The sequence below is a fragment of the Hippopotamus amphibius genome, chromosome 3, assembly GCF_030028045.1.
Source record: "Hippopotamus amphibius kiboko isolate mHipAmp2 chromosome 3, mHipAmp2.hap2, whole genome shotgun sequence".
Taxonomy (NCBI): Eukaryota; Metazoa; Chordata; class Mammalia; order Artiodactyla; family Hippopotamidae; genus Hippopotamus; species Hippopotamus amphibius.
In genome coordinates, this window is record NC_080188.1 from 10,691,133 (window position 1) to 10,716,803 (window position 25,671).

General features: G+C 34.5%; 1 protein-coding gene across 1 annotated transcript; it reads left to right on the forward strand.

Moving 5' to 3' along the window:
- Positions 1-20,326: 20,326 nt before the first annotated feature.
- Positions 20,327-21,185, forward strand: LOC130849501 (26S proteasome non-ATPase regulatory subunit 10-like). Its single transcript, XM_057728437.1, is given in 1 exon segment — positions 20,327-21,185. A coding segment is annotated over 1 exon segment (681 nt). The 3' UTR covers positions 21,008-21,185.
- The last annotated feature ends 4,486 nt before the right edge of the window (positions 21,186-25,671 follow it).

Sequence of the window (25,671 nt, forward strand, 5' to 3'; positions counted from 1 at the left end):
CTTAAACCATATGTTTTACCATAATTTTATCTTTAGTTAAACATTTATTGCAGTACTCTAAGCCTGATTTGAAATAGTTAGAGGCAAGAAAGTCAATTCCTGTAGATATCATAAGTTACAATGAAGGAGAGAAGCAGGGGACTGTGACACAATCGCTCATGATTTTCCCGGGAGGAGATCCTGGAGATGATGTGGTCATGTGGAATGTGGGCTCAGTGTTGGCAGATGTTCTACTTACTCGAGAAGTCAGATATCTGGATTTCATACACATGGGACCTGGTCAAAAGTGTTGTTTAATAATCTATTTTTGAAAAATGGTAAGTGAAGAAAATTGTATCTATAGCCACAATCTATATCTTGTCCCGGCAGTGTGCAATATCTGGCTTGAAGGGACAAAGGCTCACTGTAAATAGATGGGTTTTTTATTGAAATAGTTAATTATAACTCCCTTCCCATTGAGGTTTTATAAGTTATACCCACTTGCACAGAGTTACTTATCACACTTATTAATACATTTATTCAATATACATTTATTAAATATTTCAGCATATGTATTTATAGATCCAAGTGTTTAAGTCTGAAAAAACTAGTCTTGAGAAATCTGGACCACAGAGCAACTTCCACCATAACCTCAGCTGCTCATTGAACAGTGGTGGATATTTTATAAAGTAGATGCTATTGGATAAATATTTCTGAACTCATATCTTAATTTAGTCACAGTAATGAGCACTAAATTTGACGTTAAAAAGGAACAACATGTATCAAGCCTCGGAGAAGGAAACAAAATGGGTTATTTCAGAGAAACAGGTGATGCCACTAACTGGAGACAATTTGTTTTCTTACATGAGACTATTTTAGCAACAGGGCTACCAATAACAAGAAGTACCATAAGAAATCCTGATACTGTGAGAATTTGATCAAATACAGAAAGTGGACCAGATAAATGTATGCAGTACACTTAGAAATAATCTCATCTGGATAAACTGCAGGAGTTGGCAGTGAAGAAAATATAGGTAAAAGAGCAGACTTCAGGTGATTTTTACAAATTTGATAATTTCTTTCCTTATTGAGTTCTCAGGGAGCCCCCTGCACCATCACAAATTGGCACACTGCAAAACCTTCTCTCAGCCTCACTTCTCCAACCAGTTTCCTCTGCAATTCTGTCCCATTTTGCAGTAAACTTCTCAAAACAGTTGCACATCTCTACTCAAAACCTTTCATAATTTATTCTTTTTTGTATTCTAAGCCCTATTTAAGGTACTAAGGGAATATTTGTTATATAAATAAATTACTGCAGCCTGTGGGGAGCTGACATCATAAAGAAAAGTGATGGGGAAAAAAAATGAATGAAAACTTAGGAAGCATAGGTTATGGATTGAGAAAGTATAGGTTATATTTAAATAGAGTTTCAGAAGGAGATAATACAAAGAAAAAATAATCCAAAAACCAAAAGGATAAATTTACCCTTAACTAAATTTAAACACATAAATTTTAAAATTCAAGATACAAACTTATAAACTGAAAGTGGACACTAACTGTAGCCTTCTCATAAGCAACAATGGAACATACATGGATATTTTGTTTTGTTGTTTCTAAAATTCAATATACTATGGACTTTTTAAGGATATGTAATAGTCTGAAATGAAAAATAATGTGCTAAGACAAATTATATTGACTTATGTGAAATTGCAATATATTTTCTCATAGGAAAATAATTTTAAAATTTTTAAATAAAATATACACTAACTATAATTTTATGAGTGTTAATTACTACTACTTGCATAGTAACTACTTTTTAAATCGGTAAATAATCTGGAATATTGTTTACGGTGCTTTTTTCTATCTCCATTCTATTTCTGGAAGCATAAGGCATGGAGGAAGGCATTCTTAGCACAGAAATATATAAATGTGGGTAAGTAATATGTATCAATAATGTAACTAAGATCAGTCCATATTTAAAATTAAGTTCTCCCAGTGACAGGGCAAGAATAAAGATGCAGAAGTAGAGAATGGACTTGAAGACATGGTGGGGGGTGGGGGGGGCAAAGGGGAAGCTGGGATGAAGTGAGAGAGTAGCATTGACACATATACACTACCAAATGTAAAATAGGTAGCTCCTGGGAAGTTCCTGAATAACATAAGGAGGTAAACTGGATAATGGGTGATGACTAAGAGGGCCAGGATAAGGAGGGTGGGAGGGAGTCGTGGGAGGGAGGGGATGTGGGGATATGTGTATAAATACAGCTGATTCACTTTGGTGAACCTCAAAAATTGGCACAACAGTGTAAAGCAATTATATTCCAAAAAAGAGCTTTAAATACAATTAAGTTCTCCTGCTACCAATCATAACATTGTGATGGGTCATTGTTTTTAGAATTTCAACATTAAACAGATAAATACAGATAAATTTTTTTTCTATGAAAATTTCCTGTTTAAAAAAAGTTCCTAGTTAAATAAAATATTTAAAAATTTACTACTCACATTGGGTAAATTCTATTTCATCAGTACCATCTTAACTTTATTTTTCTCTCCATCACTTTATTTTCCTTTCCTGACTGACTCTGTGTATATGTGTGTGTGTGTGTGTGTGTGTGTGTGTGTGTGTGTGTGCTTTCCAGCTAAAGTTTTTAGGTCACCTGTGGGAGCTCCATTCTCAGTCTGCGACCAAATATCTATCTTTCTCATAATCTCCGCACCAAAGTGACATTTTAGTAATTCAAAATTACTAAAGTTACTAAAACTTCCATCCTGTGAAAGTAAATCATTTTCTTAAAATTCTACTAGAAAAAATAAAGAACAAATTCTAGGAAAGATGACTGCACATTTGTGAAATGTTTCCAAATATTCTCTGTTTCCTGTACAACCTGTTTATCTTTTCCAATCATACATTTCAGATTAACTCTTCTAATCTCATAATAGCTACATAATGGGAGAGATAACGTGTACAAAATTCAGAAAACTACCTGGCACTCAATAAACATTTCCTATTTTTTAATTTTCTTATCAATTGAAAGCTTTATAATTTTAATGATATATATTAATTCTTTAAAACATTTCTTAAGTATATTCTCTGTGCCAAGGACTCAGCAAAATATAAAATAAACCTTTCCTTTAAAATAGAACTTAGGGTCACATACTCCTTCCTAGATATCTAAATAAAACCTAAACTAGAAAACAGCATTCCTATGCTATACATAATGTAAAATCCACCTAAGAATAATTAGGTCAAAATTGCCTAGCAACTTACAGTAGTAATATTATTCAATCAATACAATTCCATATTGAAAAAAAAAAAAAAAAACTACATTTTCCCATGGGAAATATTCATGGGAAACTGTTTAAATATATTCTTTAAAAATTGCACTCTCAAGCAGATCATGAATTCTACAATATGTTCTCTTCCTTATCCAGAAGAACTTCCAAATGCTTTAGTTTCTACCAATCCTGAGAACGTTAATATGGGTAGAGAGCCATGTGTTTTTCTGAGCATTGAATCCAAATTTTTAAACCAAGATTTGTGTTTTGTTTCCCTTGTCTTACACAGTATATACTACCATTACTTAGTGCTACATAAATAATAAGGAAGCAACATTCCACCTGCAAACTCCCTCTTTTCCTCAGCTGTATCTTTCACATGGCATTGCATCTGCTTTTCCATTGATAACTGGGGATTTATGTACCTTATTCCACTGTGCATTGATTGGAGAATAAATCCCTGCAATATATTTCTTTCCCATGACTTTGTTACATATCTATATTTCAGACCAAATGTTACTGTCATATTTTTAGTGCTTTTACCACACAAGCTACAGATAATCCAATCAGACCAACCAACATAATTCATTTCTTATTCTGCTAAAACTACATATGCTTGAAAAATGTTTCTGAAAATTTAACAGTAGTTAACATGTGCTTTCTGTTTTTGAAGACAATTTTTCTTGCTGAAATTTATAGAGAAAAACAGGAGCAAACCCTGAAAGGAGTATTGTTATTACCATTTACCGCAGTCTGACACAACAAAGGAAAATAATTTGTAATGTAAGTTGTTAGAATACATCTAATAAAGATTGCCACTGTAGGATTAAGCATCCAATGGTTTATATGCTATCCATTCTATGATTTTTATCTGTATGGTATTTATCTGTACACCTTCGATTCATAGCACAGCATCTGACAGAAAATTGTTTTAAAATACTGCATTAAATCAATTCAATTAAGTAACAAATACTGTAAAGACACTTTTACATTACAATACATACATCTTTCATCTTGCATCATAGTAATCATTCAGCTAAAACATTTTTTTAGAAAATGCAAGAAATACTCAAAGTAAAAATTAAAGGAATTAGTTTATTTTGACAGTAATATGATCAATTGGAAAGCAAGTATGTTATGTTGGTGCAGTTATGTTGGGTTCAGGTATGTATTATATAGAATAAAGGTGCAGATACTTGTATATGTATAACTTAATCACTTTGCTGTACACCTGAAACTAACACAACATTGGTAATCAACTATACTTCAATATAAAATTTAAATTAAAAAATAATCTCAAAACAGGATGCACGATTATGATGCAGATGCAATAGGAACCTATGAATGTCCCAGCAACTTCAAAAATCACCTTAAAGAGTGTTTGGAGTATAGTAGATATGAAACTAATTAACTTGGGGTTTATTTGCTACATGAAATGATTGCAAGTTTGAGCATTGATATGATGATTAAAAAGTGACCTTTCTAGGAAGTGCATTTTCACATGGATACCCAACATGGATGCTTGCCATCTTGTATATGAAATGTCTCCCCAGAACAAAAATGAAGAAGATATAAAAGTAACCTTTAGACACTATGTCTGGTTACCCAGAAAAAACCACAAGGCATACCAAAAAGCAAAAAAAAAAAGACAATTTGAAGAGATAAAGCATGCATCACAACCAGACATGGCACAGATGCTGGAATTATCAGATTGGGAATTTAAAACAATTGTAATTAATATGCTAAGGGCTCTAACAGATAAAGTAGATAACATGATGAGGAGAATCTGGAGTTCATACACAGCTAGAAAATAACTGTATGTCTGCTCTGCTTCTGTAAAACCTGCTTGCTACTCTAGAGTGAGGACAAAATACTTTAACAATCAACTGGAACCTAAAAGATGATCAGATAAGTATGGAATGTTCTGTTCCTGCCCCTGCTCACCTTTGTTTGAAAACCCTTTGCATGTAACCCCTAGCAACTCCTGTGCTCTGTAATCACTTGTAATCTATGGAAACTGAGTAGCCAATCAATTAATGCCAACTGTAGCCAATCAATTAATGCCAACTGTAGCTATATGTCTTAACCTATATAAGGAGAGAATTCACCTGGAACAGGGACCAGAATTTTGGAGTGTTAGCTCATCTGGGTCTGCTGGCTCAATAAACCTGAGTTCTCCAACCCTCCAAGTGTGGTGCTTGGTTTCTCATGGGATTGATTTCCACAACAAACATACAAGAGCAATGTCAACAGAGAGATGAAAATCCTAAGAAAGAACCAAAAATAAATACTAGAGATAAAAAAAGTACTGTAACAGAAATGAAGAATGTTTTTGATGGGCTTACTAGTAGATTGGACACAGCTGAGGAAAGAATCTCTTAGCTACAGGATGTCTCAATAGAATCTTCAAAAACCAAAAAAGCAAAGAGAACAAAGACTGATGAAAACAGAACAGAATATCCAAGGACTGTGGGACAAATACAAAAGGTATAATGTATGTGTGACGGGAATACCAGAAGGAGAAGAAAGAGGAACATAAAAAAATATTAAAAACAAGGACTTCTCTGGCAGTCCAGTGGTTAAGATGCTGTGCTGCACTTCCACTGCAGGGGGTGTGGGTTCAATCCCTGGTTGGGGAACTAAGATGCCACATGCCATACAGCAAGAAAGGAAGGAAGGAAGGAAGCAAGGGAACGAGGGAGGAAGGAAGGAAGGAAATATTTTAAAAGAAATATTTAAAACAATAATGATTGAGAATTTCCCCCAAATTAGTGTCACACACCAAACCACAGATCCAGGATGCTCAGAGATCACCAAACAGGATAGAGGCCAAAAAAAAAAAAAAAAAAAATCCAGAAAATGAAAGATAAAGAAAAAAATACTGGAAAAAAAATAAAAGGAAACTTTGGTAGTAACAAGTTTAAAGGATTAAGCTGAAAATCTTAGGTATGATTATGGATCATCATTTTAATTGATTTAAATTAACAAGGACTCAAAAATTATGAATGTGTTTTGCATAATTTATGAAAAGAAAATATTCTAGTTAAGTTTATTACTACATCCTCAAGTGACCACTTATGAAATTGCATCATAAAGCCAAGCCTGTCAATACTCAGCCACTTTTTTGGGCCATTGGGTGTATTTGGTAACTGCAGTATTTGAGAGCAACTCAAGACTTTCACTTTATTTTTCACAGCTGTTAGAGATATTCCAATAAATCCAGACTTCCAGACAACAACAATATAGGAATTAATTAAGACAGAATTAATAAACCCATATATATTTTGAGCCTTGTAGTATCTGCCTTCTAAGCTTCTTAACTCAATTTGTATCACAAATTCCAATATATGAGAGTGAGTCAAAAATTATCTGCACCCTGGCTGTAAAATTTATTTTCATTAACTTTTAGAAAAGACAAATGTATCACTTTTCAACATAATCTCCTTGCTTTTCAATACATTTTGTCCATCTGTCAACAAGCTTTCATATTCCCTCATTAAAAAATGTTTTAGGCTGACCTGCAGCCATGAATACACCACTGTCTTCACTTCATCAGAAGTGAATTTTCATCCTCGTAGAGCTGCTTTCAGGGGACATAACAGGTGAAAGTCTGATGGAGCAAGATCAGGACTATAGAGAGGGTGCTTTAACACCTCAAAATGAAATAATCCATGGTAGACTTAGGCTTTGAAAATTTTGTGGGTGATGAGTACTGAAACACCCCACGGAAGAGCATAAACAGAAGTGTTTGGGTATCTGCAAACAAAATTTGGACTGATACTCTAAGGAAGGTGAAGATTTCTTAAAGAGAATCATTACTGGTGATGATATATGGATTCATCACTATGAGTCTGAGAGTAAATGACAGAGTATGGAACAGAAACATCCTCAACCGCTGACCAACAGAAAGTTCAGAAGTCAGCCATCAGCTGGAAAATTGATGCTTGCAGTATTCTGGGATTCTCAAGGGCCAGTATTGGAACATTATCAGGAAACATGTTCAACAATCAACAGTGCTCATTACAGTGAGATGCTAATTGAAGAGCTGAAGCCTAAACTTCAGATTAAACACAGAGGACTGCTATCCAAGGGCATTGTGATCTTGCATGACAATGCACGTCTGCACACTTCTGCCCACACTGTTGACACTCTGCAAAAACTTCGTTTTGAGGTGTTGAAGCATCCTCCCTGTAGTCCTGATCTTGCTCCATCGGACTTTCACCTGTTTGGTCCCCTGAAAGCAGCCCTACAAGGATGAAGATTCACTTCTGATGAGGAAGTGAAGACAACAGTGCATTCATAGCTTGCAGCTCAGCCTAAAATATTTTCTAATGAGGGAATATGAAAGCTTCTTGACAGAGGGACAAAGTGTATTGAAAAGCAAGGATATTATGTCAAAAAATTATGTATTTATATTTTCTAAAAGTTAATGAAAATAAATTCTACAGCCAGAGTGTGGATAATTTTTGACTCTCTCATACTTATTATCAAAGATTTTGGAATACCTGTTGGCATTACTGTCAAGCCAGGTAGAACATGTAAACTAGTGAATCAGTTTTTTTCAGTGCAATAACAGATTTACAATGTATAAATAAATCTCTATATTCATATGTTTTAACTTTTATTGCTCTACTCTGAATGCTAAGAGTTAAAATTTACAGATCTTCCTTGATTTGTGATGGAGTTACGTCCTAGTAAACCCACCATAAATTGGAAATATTGTAAGTCACAAATGCATTTAACACACCCAAACTACTGAACATCATAGGTTACCTAGCCTACCTAAAAATGCTTAGAACATTTACTTTAGTGTGCAGTTGGCAAAATCATCTCACATAAAGTGTTGACTATTTCATGGACTGTATTAAATTTTATACCTAAAGTCAAAAGCTGAATGGTTGTATGGGTACAGTATGGTTGTATATTTATTAGTTGTTTGCCCTCATGATTGCACGGCTAATTGGGAGGTGCGCCTTTGCTACCACAGCCCAGCATCATGAGAGACTCTCACACCATGTCACTAGCCCAGAAAAAGATCAAAATTCAAAATTTGAAGTACGGTTTCTACTGAACTCATATCACTTTTGCACCACCATAATATTGAAAAATTGTAAGTTGAACCATAAATCAGGGGCCATCTGTACAGTGAAAGGCATGCAACTTTGACCAAAACACATGATAAAATACTGCTGAATGATAATATTTAGAAATATTACAGCCTGAAATAGATTAACAATATGAAAAACAAAGCTACCTAAGAGTCAACACACACATACACACACACATGATGCTTGCAAACTTTCAGCACTGATATAGTCCTACAATGCCTATTTTGCTCTAACTAGTGTCTGTGATGAATGGCTTCAGAATGACAATTGAACAACACGTTCAACAGGCATCCTCAGTCTATAAGTAATAAAGATCACTCACCGTTAAAAATGCAAAGAAAATATAGAACAAGAAATTGTACAGAGCTCCAAACAGCCTTATCTTATTCTGCCCTTGGCACCTGATCATAAAGGACTAGGCTAGATTCTTAGGAAAACTTCAATTCAGAGAAGCCATCACATTTTATACATAGGCCCTTCAGACATGCGTGATCAACTTCTCGTCTCCCACTTCTCCTGGATCCCATCAATGCTGGTTGCTCTTTACTCAATAAACATGCTCCAAATCATAGAATCCTGGGGTTTGGTCCAGTACATATGCCTCAGCCAAAATTTCAGGTTGTTAGATGAAGAACAGTGTCTAAATTATATTTCAGGAGAACTGATCAAGACAAACATTCAGACACCCCCAAAGATAGAGCAATGGCCACAAAATCAGCTGTCAATACTTTCCTCCAATGCTGGACAGTAACTTAGGTTAGATAATTAGGGTTTTATTGAATAAATAATTGAAAACTACTTAAAATGCTTTCCAATTCATCAGACACATTGAGAATGCAAATTTAAAATTAGTATTTTCTATTTTAATGTTATGAACTATATTAATTTGAATATAGATATGTTGATTATAAACAACATCATGAAAATAATTTGGAATACATGTTTAAGTGGTTGGTGTGAACTAAGTTAAATGAATGTACTGTTTGGAAATTTATTTTAATTCACCTCACCCCTGAGAAAGACGGTAGCATCTAGTTCCTTAAAGCAGAGTAAGTTTAGCTCTCTTTCCTATTTTACTTTTCCAATTATATTCTCAGTGAATGTATTTTATAAATACTTTATGATTAGATATTTAACTGTTGACCTTTCTAATATCTCTTTCTTTTTCTGAATCGTTATCAGATTAGAAAGTACTAACTTAAACTTCTAATGTCTCAAGTTGTAGAAATAAAAATAATGGCTGTTTTTTCCTCTATATGTCTTGCTGTATCAAAAGATATTTGATACAGTATTAAGAAAAGTAGGGTTGGGTTTAAAAGGACACTACAATAATGTAGCAAAAATAAATGTTTAAAAGTGTATGCTTTCCCTATTTATTTTTATTGAATAAGTGGATATTTTTGAATGCATTTGTGTATTAATATTTTATATCTTTATGTAATGCATAGAAATATACATGTTTAAATTCCAAAACTCTAATATCTGAATCTATATTTATTATAATTGACTTTTAAATATTTTAGTTGCCTGCTTTTTTAATTTGCCTTCACCAATAGTTTAATGTTGATACAAGATTTTCAAAATCATATGAGAAAATATTAATGATTATATTTTAAAGGTTTAAAGTAGACTCAGTAACTGGTTTTACTTTAACATGAAAGGACATTTTGTCTATGTAGATTATACAGTGTAAGTTTTTTTTTTTAATTTAAAATCATTTGTCCATGGTTATTTAATAAAATCTGTTCTTCAGGTCCATATAGTGTAGTTGTCCTAATAACCCTGTAACACAAATAAAATTTTTGGAAAGTGGTTTCAAAAACTACAAAATTCTATCACAATTCAAAGAAAGAAAATTCACTTCCATCATCTTGAAGAAGGTGGCATTTAAGTCAAGTTTTAAAGGCAAATAAAAATGCAACACAATGAGAAGGGCTGGGAGAGGGTATTAAAATATGGAGGAGGGAAACCACATGGTGTGTTCTAGGAATGATGAGCAAGGCAGATCGGCTGCATCCTTTAACATATATTGAGAAACAGTGTGAGAGAAGTTTGGAATACATAGCTCATGCAGAGATCCGAATAATCAGATCAAATTTTAAAATAGTATTGTTTGTAATAAGTGTTGTCAAGAGTTTCTGAGTAAGGAAATTTGATGACAATTTCTTTGATTTAGGGTTGCTACTTTGACAACTATGTGTAGGATGACTTGGAGCACAAATTTACTAGAAGTATTTAAGAGTTAACAAAATGACTCTGAGATCGGTGTGTGGGTTAGGGATAGTCTAATGTAATGGCCTGGGAAACAGAAACACTAAAGACTTAAACTAAAAGGGCACTTGGAAATAAAGATATGCTATCCATACAATATTTGTCTTCACCTTCCATAGCTTCAAGTTTTTGCTAAGAAGCAGCACCCAGCCAGGAGTGTAATTTTTTTTTTATAGCTTTTACTCTGTGACATGGGGAGTGACTTAACCTCTCCTAGACTTTGCCCACCCCCCCCTTTATTTTTTTTTATTTTTATTTATTTATTTATTTTAATTTATTATTTTTGGGGGGTACACCAAGTTCAATCATCTGTTTTTATACACATATTCCCGAATTCCCTCCCTCCCTCCCTCAACTCCCCCCCACCCTCCCCGTCCCAGTCCCCTAAGGCATCTTCCATCCTCGAGTTGAACTCCCTTTGTTATACAACAACTTCCCACTGGCTATCTATTTTACAATTGGTAGTATATCTATGTCTGTGCTACTCTCTCACTTCATCTCAGCTTCCCTGAGGAGTGCAATTTTTAATCCCCACTGCCGCAGGGGGTAGCTAAACACTTGAAGATAGTCAAAGGATTGTAAGGCAAATAGCACTTGCAATTGTTAGGACAAGTGATAAGAAGCAAATTTACCTTTGCTAATTTTTGTCCGTCTACTAAGTTAAACCAAAAGAAACTGAAGTCCTAGAAATGCCAAAAATTAAAGATGGAAAGAGCTCAGTTTCCTAAATTACCATGAGAAAGAAGCCCCTGAAAATCTGAAAGGGAGTGAAGTATGTTTTTGAGGTTCTCAGATTTGGAATTTTAGTAATTACAACCAGCTTTATGCTGTCAATTAAAGCTGCTAATCACATACAAAAACCTAAATATGTTTCATTTTTTAGGGTTTTAAAATTATTTATTTCTTAGGCATTATCATTTATTCAAACAGTATGCTAAAAACATTCCATTCCATTATCCTTGGAGAAATGACTGACTCTAGGCCTTGAGCAGAATAGATCAAAGATAAGCCCGAAGCATCTTCTTAGATCCAATACACACACATTCACACACACAGGAAGTTTATCCAAGGAACAGAGAAGCCAACTGAAAGATTTCCCAGTGGATTAAGTCCCAATGGACAAATAATTAGAGCAACAAAGCAAATAAAAAAGGATTATATTGTAACTCAAAGTAAAAAATAAATATGCATGAGCCCATGTTAATATAAATAAATGATTAAATAAATAAGGGAAAAGAAACATCTCCCATAAAGAAGAATTTTAAAATAACTTCCATGTATACTCTACCTTCAGAGATGAGGCAAAATTCCTCACCTCTTAAATATGGGCTGCGCCTGGCAATTACTTCCAAAGAATACACTAGGGAAAGGAAGGAAAATGAATAACTTTAAGGTGGAGAAAACTGCCAAACACTGTCTCAGCTAAGGGACTAATATCAACTGTTATAAGGTTGGCAATATGTGCCCTTAATATGATGCAATGAATGGTACTTTATCTTAATGGTCTTCCTCCTAAAAACCCACAACCCAAGCATAATCATGAGAAGATGATCAGACAAATGGCAGTTGAGAACCAATACTACTCAGAGCTGTCAATATCATCAAAAACAAAAAAATCTTGAGAAAGTATGACAAATAGGAGACATAAGGCAATATGACAACTAAATGTGATGTGGTATTTGAATGGAATCTTGGAACAGAAAAAAAGATTTAGGTGAAAGCTAATTAAATAAGTGCCATATTTATTCATATTTCATAAAAATGTAACAATGTATTCACTGGTTGCGACAATAATTCCATAATAATGCAAGATGGTAATAATAGCCAAAACTCACGGTGTGTAGGAACTCTCTGTACTATCTTCAAAAGTTTTCTATAAGTCAAAATTATTCTAAAATAAAAATGTTATTAAAAGTAGTAATAATTATGGAATAATCACACAAAGAATCACAAAGAATACTTGACAAGACAATTTATTCCAGAAAGCAGAATAAGTACCTAATCAATATATTTACTCATGGTTAGGATGAAGGTATTTTGAGATACAATTCTCTACGGGTCTCATGTTTTCGCACATTTTGTGAGACAGTAATTGCCCTTTTGTTCCATACTATCTTTTTAATGCTGTTTGTATGGCAAACTGTATATACCAAACATTACTATATCAAACAGCCTCAAAAGGTAGAGTTAAGAACAAGTTCATTTCCTGTCCATTACAAAAAATTCAGACTCCCTCAGCTCATGTTTCTTCTACTATAACGCAACTTATTTTTTGTGAAAGTGATACACAGGGTTTTCATGTTTCCCTGTGAGAACCTGGGCTCAGAGAACAAGTACAAGAAAACATTGATACCCTGGATATTTCTGGGAATATGAAACTGTTTCGTCTGTGGCCTAGAAATCTTGTTTAGTCTACCAGCATACACAAATCTGGTCAAGTTAGTAGCTTGCAAGTAGGATAACATTTCAGATATTTCATGATTCTTGACAAGGGACCTCACAATGCTTGGCTGGTTTGATTGAATCCTTGGTGTAAACTAGAGACCCTTATGTGCCTCCTAGTCTTTCCTTCTCCAAAGAGGAGTTTCTATTGCAGTCACTCACCGTTGTATCTTAAGTGTTATAGCTAAATTATTTTTAATTGGTACATTTTCAGGCCATGGGATCTATATCTAGATATAATACAGAAGTGAGTATATCCAGATCTGATACAGTGGCATGTCCTTTGGATGAAGGCTCTTGTGCGCATGGGAAGAAGGGTATGCAAAAATATTTTGTAGCCTAATAGTTAGACTTTGGCCCAGAGGTACTGCAGTGTTTCCAGTTTTTTGGTTTTGTTTTCCTGGCAGTAGCTATAAGGCCAGGAATTATATTTCTAATAGCCTTAAACCTAGACATGACTGTGTAACTAATGGATATGAAATAAAGTGATATACAATTCCTGGACAACATGGTGAAAATCATACAAGTTTTCTATGTCTTTCATTTGCTATCTGCCTGCTGGAAATAAAGGACTCCATGGCTCTCTGAGGTAACTGACCCATTAGTTGGTAGGATTCTGGGTCTCTGAATCACTAAGTAAAATGCTGGCTACTGAACACATTCATCAAAATATTGCATGACTAAGAGGTAAACAAATTTTGTTAAGCTACTGAGTATTTAAGCTTTATTTGTTATTGCAACTAGTATTAACCTACCTAATGTAGTGATGGTGAAAAAAGAATGGCAATTAGAGAAATATTTTGTGTGTGATATCAGTAGATTTCATTGACTGATTTATGGAGAGGTAAACAAAAAGACAATTTCTTGTGTCACCAGAGGAAGATGTGTTTGGGAGGTTAAATTTTGAGGTTTCTTTTAACATTTCTATCTAGACCTTACAAATACTTATTTTGATTTTGTAGTTGTGGTGGGCAGAATAGCACATCCCCCAAAGATGTCTATATTCTAAGATGTGTTAATAAGGTATTTTTCCTGGCAAAGTGGCAAGTAACATAGAAGATATAACTAATGTTGCTAATCACCTACCTTGAAATAGGGCGATTATTCTGGATTATCAAGATGGGCCCGATGCAATCACAAGGATCTATAAACTGGAAAAAGGGAGGTGGAAGAGGGGTGCAGAGTGACCTAATGTTGGAAGGACTGGGGCTGACTGTTGCTGACTTTGAATACGAAAGCGGTGGCTGCGAACAAAGGAATGCAGGATGTCTCTAGGTGCTGTAAAAGCCAAGGGAACAGATTCCCCAGAGAGCAATAACACAGAAAAGAATGCAGGCCTGCCCGTAGCTTGATTTTTGCCCACTGGATCCCATTCTGGATTCCTAAACTACAGAATTGTAAGTTAATAAATTTGTGTTATTTTGAGACACTAAATTTGGGCAATGTATTATAGCAGCCATGGAAGACCAACACAGTACTCATCCACACAGAGATGATATTTCAAACCACAAGAGAATAAAAGATCAGCAAGAAAGGAAAGAAGAGGAAAGAGAAGATAATAGAAAGAAAGGGGAAAAGAGAATAGACAGTTATTTGATAACATCTATACTTCTTATCAAGATATGGAAAAAACTAGAGGTTTAGATGTCTCTTTTTAGGAAGAGAGGGGACTTGTACAAAAACCCAAAAGCAGTGTAAAAGTGCTAAGCTATAAAATGTGTACCTTTTTTCTATGTTCTCTCAACCTGCTGTGGTGTTTTATATTTGCTATTTAATGCAATAGCACCTCTAACACAGATAGTTTTTTCAGTTGTGGATGAGAACAACCCACCACAGAGGTCACTGGCCCATATTTGGCATATTAGGGGATGAGGCTACTCTGCTGCTAGGGCCTCCTCCCACCATCCACCAGACCCATGTGCCAGACCTCAATAAAGGGTGAGGACTTTGAGACAGGTGTTTCCCTCCACTTCCCACAGCCCCCAGTGCCAACCCAGAGAAAACAGGCAAGCCCCGAGGGTGACTCTGTACTCTAGAAGCATTAGGAATCTGGATGGGTAGGGTGGAAGGTGAGAGGCTTGCTCTTGCCAACTCAACCCACTAGCAAGCGGACTAGGTAGCTCCTGTCTGTGGAGGGTGATCCTGAGAAGGAGCCACTACCAGCATTAGTAGTCAACACTCAATAAGCATTGAAAGAAGGGTGTACCCACCTGAAAACAAGAATCTGGTGGAGCACCAAAAATGTCTAATACAGCAACATCCATTGTGTTCTGATTGTGAGGTGGCACCTGGCTTTGAACTCCTCTGATGAAACCATAGCTTGTTTTGCTACAATTTGATAGTAACTGCAAAGTTGGAGAACTGACATTAAAAATACCGGGCCACGGACTTCCCTGTTGGCTCAATGGTTAAGAATCCACATGCCAGTGCAGGGAACACAGATTCGAGTCCTGGTCGGGGACGATCCCACATGTCTCAGAGCAACTAAGCCCATATGCCACAACTACTGAGCCTGTGCTCTAGAGCCCGTGAGTCACAACTACTGAGCCTGTGTGCTGCAACTACTGAAGCCCATGCATCTAGAGCCTGTGCTCCACAAGAGAAGTCACCGCAATGAGAAGCCTGTGCACTGCAAGGAAGAGTAGCCCCCTGCTCGCCCCAAATAGAGAAAGCCCACACACAGCAACGAAGCCCCAAAGCAGCCAAATAAATAAATTAATTAAAAAATTTAATTAAATTAAATAGTGGGTCACATATTCATTATTTAAAATATGCAATAAAAATTGTAAAGAGATTTTATCAATAGATTGCCATCAGTCATCAGAAAAGTCTGGGTTGATGGCTATTATTACACTACTGATAAGGGTCATAAACAAAAATAAAAAAATAAGACAAAATAATGAAAACCAAAAAGCAGGGATTAAAAAGAAAACCCTGTTCTTTAGCTGAAGTCATATCTGAGTATAATTTAGGATAGAACCAGTTATTAAAGACTTAACAGGGAACAGAGCATTTGTTTATGCCATTCTAGGGTTTAATAAAAGCAAATGCCAATCTTTTAGGCACAGGTATGTGTATACGAAATTACTAAGGTTTGAACATGGCACACATACACACACACACACACACACACACACACACACGTTAAACACACAGCTAAGATTTTACTTAAACAATGTTGATTTGTTTAAGAATAGATAAGAATATATTTCTGGCATTTGGTGTGTCTTTTGATGTCAAGATACTAACATTACTTGGTAAAGAATGTAATGTGAAAAAAATAAGACTAAAGTCTCACTGACATTTATATGTGCATAGGGCAGACTATACTTTCTGGCTTACATTTTCTTAAGAATATGGAATCACCACGAGAGGGAGGGCATATACCGATGACTCACTGTCATACAGCAAAAACTGGCACAACAGTGTAAAGCGATTATATTCCAATAAAGAGCTAAAAAAAACAAGAATATGGAATCAGAATTTTAGAATAATTTTTATTGTTTATTTTAATAATAATATTGTTTAGAATAATTTATTTTTATTTATTATTATTTAATGTATTTGAGAGGTGATAGTTACTTTGCAAAGTAAATTTTCTGTAATATTTTTGCCTCAAAGACACTTGAAAGCTATAAGAGACAATTTGCCTGTAGCCTAAGGGCTCAGTGGTAATCATGTAATTTATTTACATTGAATTTGGGAGAGTGATGTACTTTCTGGATATTTGGATAATTCTTTATTAAGTATTATTGGGGATATATTTTAAAACATTAACTTGGATATTTGTGATATTAAATGTAATAAAGAATTAATATTAAAATAGCAACTAGTGGGGAAAATTGATTTTATCCACTATGATTTTAAAAACATGACTTAATTAGTTAACTTATCTTTTCATTCACCAAACAGTTACAAAGTATCTTCTTCAGGGTTGAACTTATCACTATTCTCAAAGAGATATCTCATTTAATATTGGCAGAGTACATGACTGTGGTAATGAAAAAATTATGAATAAATAATTATTGTATGTTATATTGAATCATTAGTACACATAATTTAATTCAGAAAGAAGACAAAGTGTGACATGGAAAATAATATATAGGAAGCCTGGGTTCAGATCGCAACTCTTAGCATAGTTGCTTTATGATCTTAAGTAAGCGTTTTAATCTTTCCTTTAAAACAACATGGTATAAATTTTCAAGATTACAGCATCTGAAATCCTATTCTGTATATCCATTTCCTGGTTGAGTGGCCTTGGCCAAATACCCTTTCAATGCCTCAGTTTCCCCATTAATAAAAAGGTAATAATATTATTACTTTCCTGTTATGTTATTTGTGAACATTAAGTGAATGGGTATATCTAAAGCACTTAAAACAATGCTTTCTTGACCTATGAGCTATATCTAAAAGTAAATTTTGATATTTTGGTAAAGGAAAAACAAAATACTTTTGAAAATATCTTAAAATCCTATGGTAACTGCAAAATAGGAAACAAATTACACCTTCTCTTTAGCTCAGTGTGCATGCATTGGGCAGTAGGTGAAACTTGGATTTAATAATAAATTAGGCAGGCCTTAATGTCCCCAAATTCCAGGAGTAAGTATTTAGAGCACTTTCAACAACATTGCAAAGGACATCGAGGTTGAGAATGCAAATATCAAAATGTCCTTATCTATTTCAGGGAAGAAAATTGATAATAGTGAGATGTGGTACTCGTGCTGTCTTCTTATATCTTTGAAAGCTCCATTGGCAAAATATAAAATTTCCAAATTTATGCTGTAGATAGAGAAAACTCTCTTTCCTTGAGAGGATAATATCTTGTCTTTCATATCAACTCATTCTGGGGTATTGGAAGAGAGGTTTATCACTTTCTTTGGTCACTTAAATAAGAAACAATTCTACCCTTTAAAAGAAACCGTATTTACCATTTTCTAGTCTATCTGCTTATTTAGGTTAAAATGCTCAATTCTGGAATATGTTGATCTCATTAGAGGGTTTGCAAATAGCAAATAATTCCACAGTAATCATATTAGGAACTGCGGTCATCAGAGTTCAACTAGAGAAAAAGAACCAATAAAAAATATATATTAAGAAATGAATAGCACATTATTAATTTACACAATAGTGGGGACTAAGGCAAGTCCAAAATCCTTAGAGTAGTCTGTCAGGAAGAGCAGTCTATAACTCTTGGACAGGGGATATACCTGCTGTCCAGAGGTGGAATTTTAGTTGCCTTTAACCTTGATTACATTTATAAAGACCCTTGTGATTACTTTGATCCCACCTGAGTAATCTTCTCAAGTCAAGACACTTAATCACATCAGCATGTAGACATCTTGTTGGGAGGTGGGACACTATTCTGTTCACAATAATAATTAACAGTAACAATAAACAGAGACGGTAGGAAAGAACGATTAGATTCACCCATTTTCTGGTTTTGTTCAATGCGGAGGCTAAAAATGATTTTGAACTATAATGAAAAAAAATGACAGAACCAAGCATTTCATAATTTTGCCAAACTATAAAAAACATAGTATTTGTTATGACCTACCTGTTTAGAAAATCAAAAAACAATGGTTTATAGTATTGCTTATAGGTAAAAAGATTTAGTAAGAAAAAGCCAGTTTTATATCATGCATAAGATCAAATTACAAAAAAAGCTATAAGTATATAAAACCACAATCCACCTGGAAAAATAAAGAATCCACAGGTACACAAGAGATCATTTTAAGGTTCAAAAAGAAAAATAATTTTAGATGCGGTAGAGGTTGGTGCTTTGCACTCCACTGAATCGCTCAAGGGAGTATAAATAATAAAAAAAAATGCAATTATATCCTTTGGAACTTCTCCAGAACTTGTGTTTTTCTTTTCTTTTTTCACTTGCCCAATTTCCATATGTGCCACATGACAGAAAAGAAAATCAAATGATCTGCCAGATTATTCCTTGACAGTGAAGAAAACTCTACATTCTATTGAAAACAAATGTAATAAAACAAAAGCTATAAAAGGAAGAGAACAGAGTAAAAGGAGGAAAATTTCAGGAAAAATAAAAGGGATATAAACAACCAGTAGATAAACAGACCAATGCAAGAAATAAAATAATATTGAATTAGTAACGACAGAATCAGTAGTGAGTGAATTAAATCAGTACTGATAAAATATTTTGCTGAATATGTGCAAAAGTTTGCCAAGTTTAATGCTGAGAGAGGTTAAAAACATGAGCAGTAATTTTTTGAAAAGGCACACTGTTTTTTATTGTGATTTCAAAACCTTTAAATTTTACCTTAGGGACACCTTAGATGCAGGTCTTGGTATTGCGGTATCCTTTTCTTGTTGGGATACAGACAAGTTTCTAAACTTAATTCCATCCAATCATAGAAAATAAAATTCTAGTATCTTTTTTCTTGGGTGTATTTTCTTACCTATCTACTCTTTAGTCATCAACTCTTTTTTTTTTTAATGTCACCACTATACTTTATATTTATTATAACCCTTATAATGCTCTATCAATACTGTGTGTAAAGATCTCTGGTACCATGTCAGCAACTAGAGGTCACAGATTGTGTCTCAATTATTTTCAATCCCTAATCACTCATCATAGTGTCTGGTAAAGAGTAGGACCTCCACACAATATTATCAAATAATGTGTGCATAAAATGCATGAGCTAATGGTTATGATATTTAACAAATACTCTTATTTCTACAGTTAAAATACTAGAGGCATGTAAGTGTTATTATATGAACTAGTGTGGTTATCAGAAAGGCATGAGGAAAATAATAGTGTGTTTTGGTCCTAATTTAGGTGTAAATATTTTTAAAAAATCAAATTATCAACTATATATAGACTTTATATTAAATATTCAATTGTTTTATTCCTCAGGTGAAATCTGGTGAGGAATGAAAAATTCATCACAAACAATATACAGGAGTGTTATAATGTAAAATTAATATTCTGAGATCAAGAAATAATACGAGAGATAAAATGAGAGCTTCTGTTTAGTTAGCTCTTGTTATGTTCTTATGCTAGTTAATTGTTCATGTACTAATTTTTATATATGATTCTGTTTATTTTAATCCTCAAAACGGTTGTGAATACTAGTTACTGTATCACTTTTACACAATAGATGAGAATGCATGTGCTTTAAGTCCTACACTTAGAAGTGGCAGAGTTAGAATTCAATCCAATTTTGTCCAAGTCCAAAATTATACCTTCCCATCAGGCTTCACCCAGGTCCTGGGAAAGCGAAATGGAGGGGTTTGTGTCTAACCTAATGGTCTGCAACCTGGCCTACAGCGGGAAGCTGGAGGAGTTGAAGGAGAGGATTCTGGCCAATAAATCCCTGGCCACTAGGACTGACCAGGACAGCAGAACTGCGCTGCATTGGGCGTGCTCCACCAGACATACAGAAATTGTTGAATTCTTGCTGTAACTTGGAGTGCCAGTGAATGACAGAGATGATGCAGGTTGGTCTCCTCTTCATATTGCTGCTTCTGCTGGCTGGGATGAGATTGTAAAAGCCCTTCTGGGAAAAGGTGCTCAAGTGAATGCTGTCAATCAAAATGGCTGTACTCCCCTACATTATGCAGCTTCCAAGAACAGACATGAGACTGATGTCATGTTACTGGAAGGCGGGGCTAATCCAGATGCTAAGGACCATTATGAGGCTACAGCAATGCACCGGGCAGCAGCCAAGGGTAACTTGAAGATGATTCATATCCTTCTGTACTACAAAGCTTCCACAAACATCCAAGACACTGAGGGTAACACTCCTCTACACTTAGCCTGTGACGAGGAGCGAGTGGAAGAAGCAAAACTGCTGGTGTCCCAAGGAGCAAGTATTTACATTGAGAATAAAGAAGAAAAGACACCCCTGCAAGTGGCCAAAGGTGGTCTGGCTTTAATACTCAAGAGAATGGTGGAAAGTTAAGCAGCTTGGATTTATTGTTACTTCGTATGTTTTGTGGTTGTCCCCTAATGTCCTGGAAACTAATGTACTTGTGCACAAGACATCATCTATGAATGAGGAAGTTTTTTCATCTTCCTAGTCTTATAAACATGTTGACTGCTGTTTCTGCTGAGGTATTTCTTAGCTTACACCTTACTTTCCAGGCGTTGAATAACTGTTGAGATTGTTCTACTATTGTATATTGTTCTGTATTGAATCTTGATTAACTTTGAGTAAGTGATTCTGTGGCTGTTGTGAGTCTTCAGCACCCTGCTGTGCACCCTCCTATCCGCCTCTGAGGCAGAACCACCCAAATAGTACCAGGCCAGTTGTTTTGCCAAATGTTTCTAGGTGGATTCTAGAAGGTTCCTCCATGCAGTTGAAACACATCATAACTCGTTTTTCAAGCTCACTCAGAGACCTATGCCAAATATTTCTGTTTTTTCCAACAGTGTGGTTTAATTTGTTTTTGTTATAGGAGGAATACTTATATATTGTGAGGACCATATTTTCAATTTGGGGGGCAAGCTCTCCAAGTTTGGCATTCATAAACACTAAAATCTTGAAAAATAATAGCTTGTGTACCAATGTATGTTTTTAATGAGCTATTTCCCTCCAAAATAAAATGTATTGTTTTCAAAAAGGAAGTTTTGAAATACCTATATTGTCATCCTGTATTGAAAAGAATGTCAAGCTTGTTACCGTGATGTGTAACAAAAATGTATTTTGATTTGTATTTCAGAAACTAAAAAAATAAAATGTTGAGAGAAAAAAAAAAAAAAAAAGAACACACCCATCCCAACATCACTTTTGTTATATCCTTTACTCAGCAAAAGCTTTTACAGAGAGTTAGTATACAAATTCAATCGTTATTTTCCACACTGACATCATATTAGATGAGCTGGTTAGCATTATCCTTTACATTACTTTCCACTACTGTCAGGATCATGTGTTATATATGAAATATTTATGAAATCTGAAGAGTTTGGGATTCTAAAATTTGTGTCAGATGGTAGTCTCCCAACTTTCAGTCTCTTGTATATGATGGATTTTTTTTTTTAAAGAGAGAAACTCCCCTGAAATAAACATTTTTCTTAATATGCTTTTCTTACTGCATATAGTCTCTCTGTTATTTCTAGGAATCTTAGAGGATGTGGTTTTTGTTTCACCATCGATTGAACTCTTAAATGCAGCTTCCTTGTTTTACAAAATTTATTTATTTATTTATTTATTTATTTATTTATTTATTTATTTATTTATTGGCTGCTTTGGGTCTTCATTGCTGCACACGGGCTTTCTCCAGCTGAGGAGAGCGGGGGCTACTCTTTGTTGTGGTGCACGGGCTCCTCATTGTGGTGACTTCTCTTGTTGTGGAGCACAGGCTCTAGGTGCATGGGCTTCAGTAGTTGTGGTGCATGGGCTCAACAGTTGTGGCACACGGGCTTAGTTGCTCCATGGTGTGTGGGATCTTCCTGGAGCAGTGATCAAACCCATTTCCCCTGCATTGGCAGGTGGATTCTTAACCACTGCACCACCAGGGAAGTCCTTAAATGTAGCTTCTTAAGATGTATTAGACATTGCCATTGTTCTACTCACTTCCCCAATCTATAGCAGTGAACTGAGTGAAAATCCTGTTTCTTGCTTATTCACCTGAACATTTTTTGTCCAATTTCTTTTACCAACTGTATTCTCTCTCCAGAAAACAGTTCTCTGTGCAATGAATCCTTTGAGCTCGGTGGTTGGTGAGAGGCAGGCAGTAAGCCATGATACAGTTTAATTTAAGAAAAATTACATATGCATTCTGATTTTTTTCCACCTGTGTTCTCACAGATAAGAATTCTGAGATTTCACTAACTACACTTATTGGACACCATTGATGAAGAAAACGTCAAATACATGTGAATTCTCTTATAACTCTCTCACATAAACATTGAGACTCCCTTTTCTATGTGCCTATTGCAACTATTCTTGTCCTAATAAAATTCTAGTCATATTTAATTGCTCTTAATTATTTCTTTGCAGTGGAGTATCCAAACCTGGAAAGAGACTGTCTCTGTCAGGTGTATATCCCTAATGCTGAGCAAAATTTTGCACATGATACCTGATCTACATATTTAGTAAATTAATGAATACCTTTTATTACAAAAAGGTCTAAAGTATGGATTTCTCATTAGGAAATACATGGCAATTAAATCACATATTAGTTCTGAGTAAAACTAAAGAAAAATCATATCCCAAAGGACAATCAGTCTCAAGAATTACATTCTTTTATCCTGCAACACCTAAAACACCACATTTATTGGACTTTCAAAGAAATGCAAAATAAGCAATTCATCTTTCTAAATTCCTTCAGGAGTTGGAAATAAACCCTATTCTATTAAATTACAAAATGAACTATGCGGACGCTTACCAGATTATTAAAGAGGAAAATGCATGTCAGAAGTGTTTAGTTATTGTGAATTTTAACATCCCAGTAAATATTCACTTGAAAAGAACTTTATACAAAAAAAAAAAAAAAATTAGGGGTATATTATCTGTATGTTTTAAGCCTAATTCTCTAGAGCATACTTTATATATTACAAAATGGAATTTGAAAATGAAATAAAAGTGGCCATACAGTAAAAACATTGGGAGCATAGATATATGCTTAAATGTATATTATAATTTCTTAAAAGTCAAAGTAAACTATGAAACAACTAAAGAATTCTAACTTGATAAATAAATCAAAATAGGCGTCATACACTATGAATTGGAGGCCCCTTCTTTAACAGGATTAAGCATAAATATAAGCAAAAACCAACATCACACTTTTCAAGTGCTGGAAGAATATTCCTTAAAAATTGGGGAAGTATTATTTATTATGTATTGCCTACCAATATGACATACTTTTAAGTTTAATTTGCATTATTGATATTTTCTCTGTCACTTTCTGAAGTCTAGACAATTAAAAATAAACAAGTCAAAGCCTATATTAGTGTTTCCTGATTTCTAGGGTGTAAATACTCACATCATGACTGGTTTTAAGTCATCCAATGATGTCATTGGATACAAAGTTGGGAACAACTGCACATTATCAGGCTATTATCAGGCATTTCCATCATAAAGATAAACAGAGTTAACCTCAAGGCCATAGATTATAGCAAAATGTAATAAGTGGTGTGTTGAATATTTATCACTTTTGTTTTTAATATAATGCTTAATTATAAATTATGTTATGCATTTTTAAATAACAGCTGTCTTTAATAACTGGTTTGCAACATTCCTGAAAAATTAAAAATAAGCATTTGTGAGATGATAAAATCCGGTTCAAGTGTACTGTTGGTAGGGTTTTTTAACAGCAGAAAATCAAAGATTGGTTTGTAATTTTGGAAAGATATTGGTGATCTATGGGTATTCTCCAGATGTTGAAAAAGAAAGTATCTTATGAATTCTCCTAGGATATCAGTAGTGAGTAGAACTAGCACAGATAATAAGCCAGCATCACCACTGCTTTGAACCAAGATGGAGTAACAAGGACCAGTTTTACCCTCTTGACTGAAACCAATTAAAACCTGGACTAAAAGGCCTGAAAAAGTGTATTTTCAGTTATTAGCCATCAAGAAATGAGGAACAGTGATCTCTGAGAAAATAAGAGGAAGAAAAGGTGATCCTTATGATTTTCCCAGCCCTCAGCCTAGGTAAAGTTTTCAGGCCATAGTGAAGAGAAGGAAAACTCAGGCAGAGTATGGAAGTCTCTTTGAATTTAAAATATGGGCTTGGGAATCCAGAGAACCCAAGATGGCTCGAGTTCACAGAACAAAGTGGAAAGAGTGCTGCCCACAGAGAGAACTTTGGAGATCTTCACAATATTCCTCTCAAATATTCATCTGAATACCAGTCAGTGTGTATGTAAAGATATTATTGATGACCCAAAAAATAACCAACTGGAAAGATTAGAGGGAGTAGTGCCCCCAGTTCATACAGGAGCAGAGGGAAAAAAAATAATATGTTCCCATTAGCCCGAGGCAAAAAATTATAGTTCACAAACATTCATTAGACTAGATTCTTGCCTCTATGGTGGGGAGAAATTAACTTTCAACTAAAATTTACTGTGGACTCACCTAAAATTGCTTTAAACAAAAACCCCCCAAAATCAAACTGTTTCTAAATAACATAACTGTGTCCTGTAACAAAACTTCACAGTATTTAATAAAGAAACATAAAAATATGCAGCTCTAAATGAGGTAAAATTCTCACATTTGACATTGTATAAGGATTACAAGGCATGAAAAGTCAGGAAGTTAAATTCACAATGAACAAGAAAAAAAATTCAATACAAATGGCCCATAAATGACACAGATAATAGAATTAGTACACAAGAACACTGAACAGTTATTACAACTGTAATCCATATGTTGTAGAAGCTAAAGAAAGAATTAAATATGTTAAATGGAGACATTAAAACATGTTTAAAGAGACCAAATCAAAATTCTATAAATGAAAACTAAATGTCAATGATGAAAAAATACTGCAAGAGATTAACAACACACTAGACATTTCGGAAAAAAAAATAGTAGATTTGAATTAGGCTTGAAGGCATAACAACAGAAACTCTCTGAAATGAAAAATGGATAGAAATAACTTGCAAAGAAAGAAGATTGCTTCAG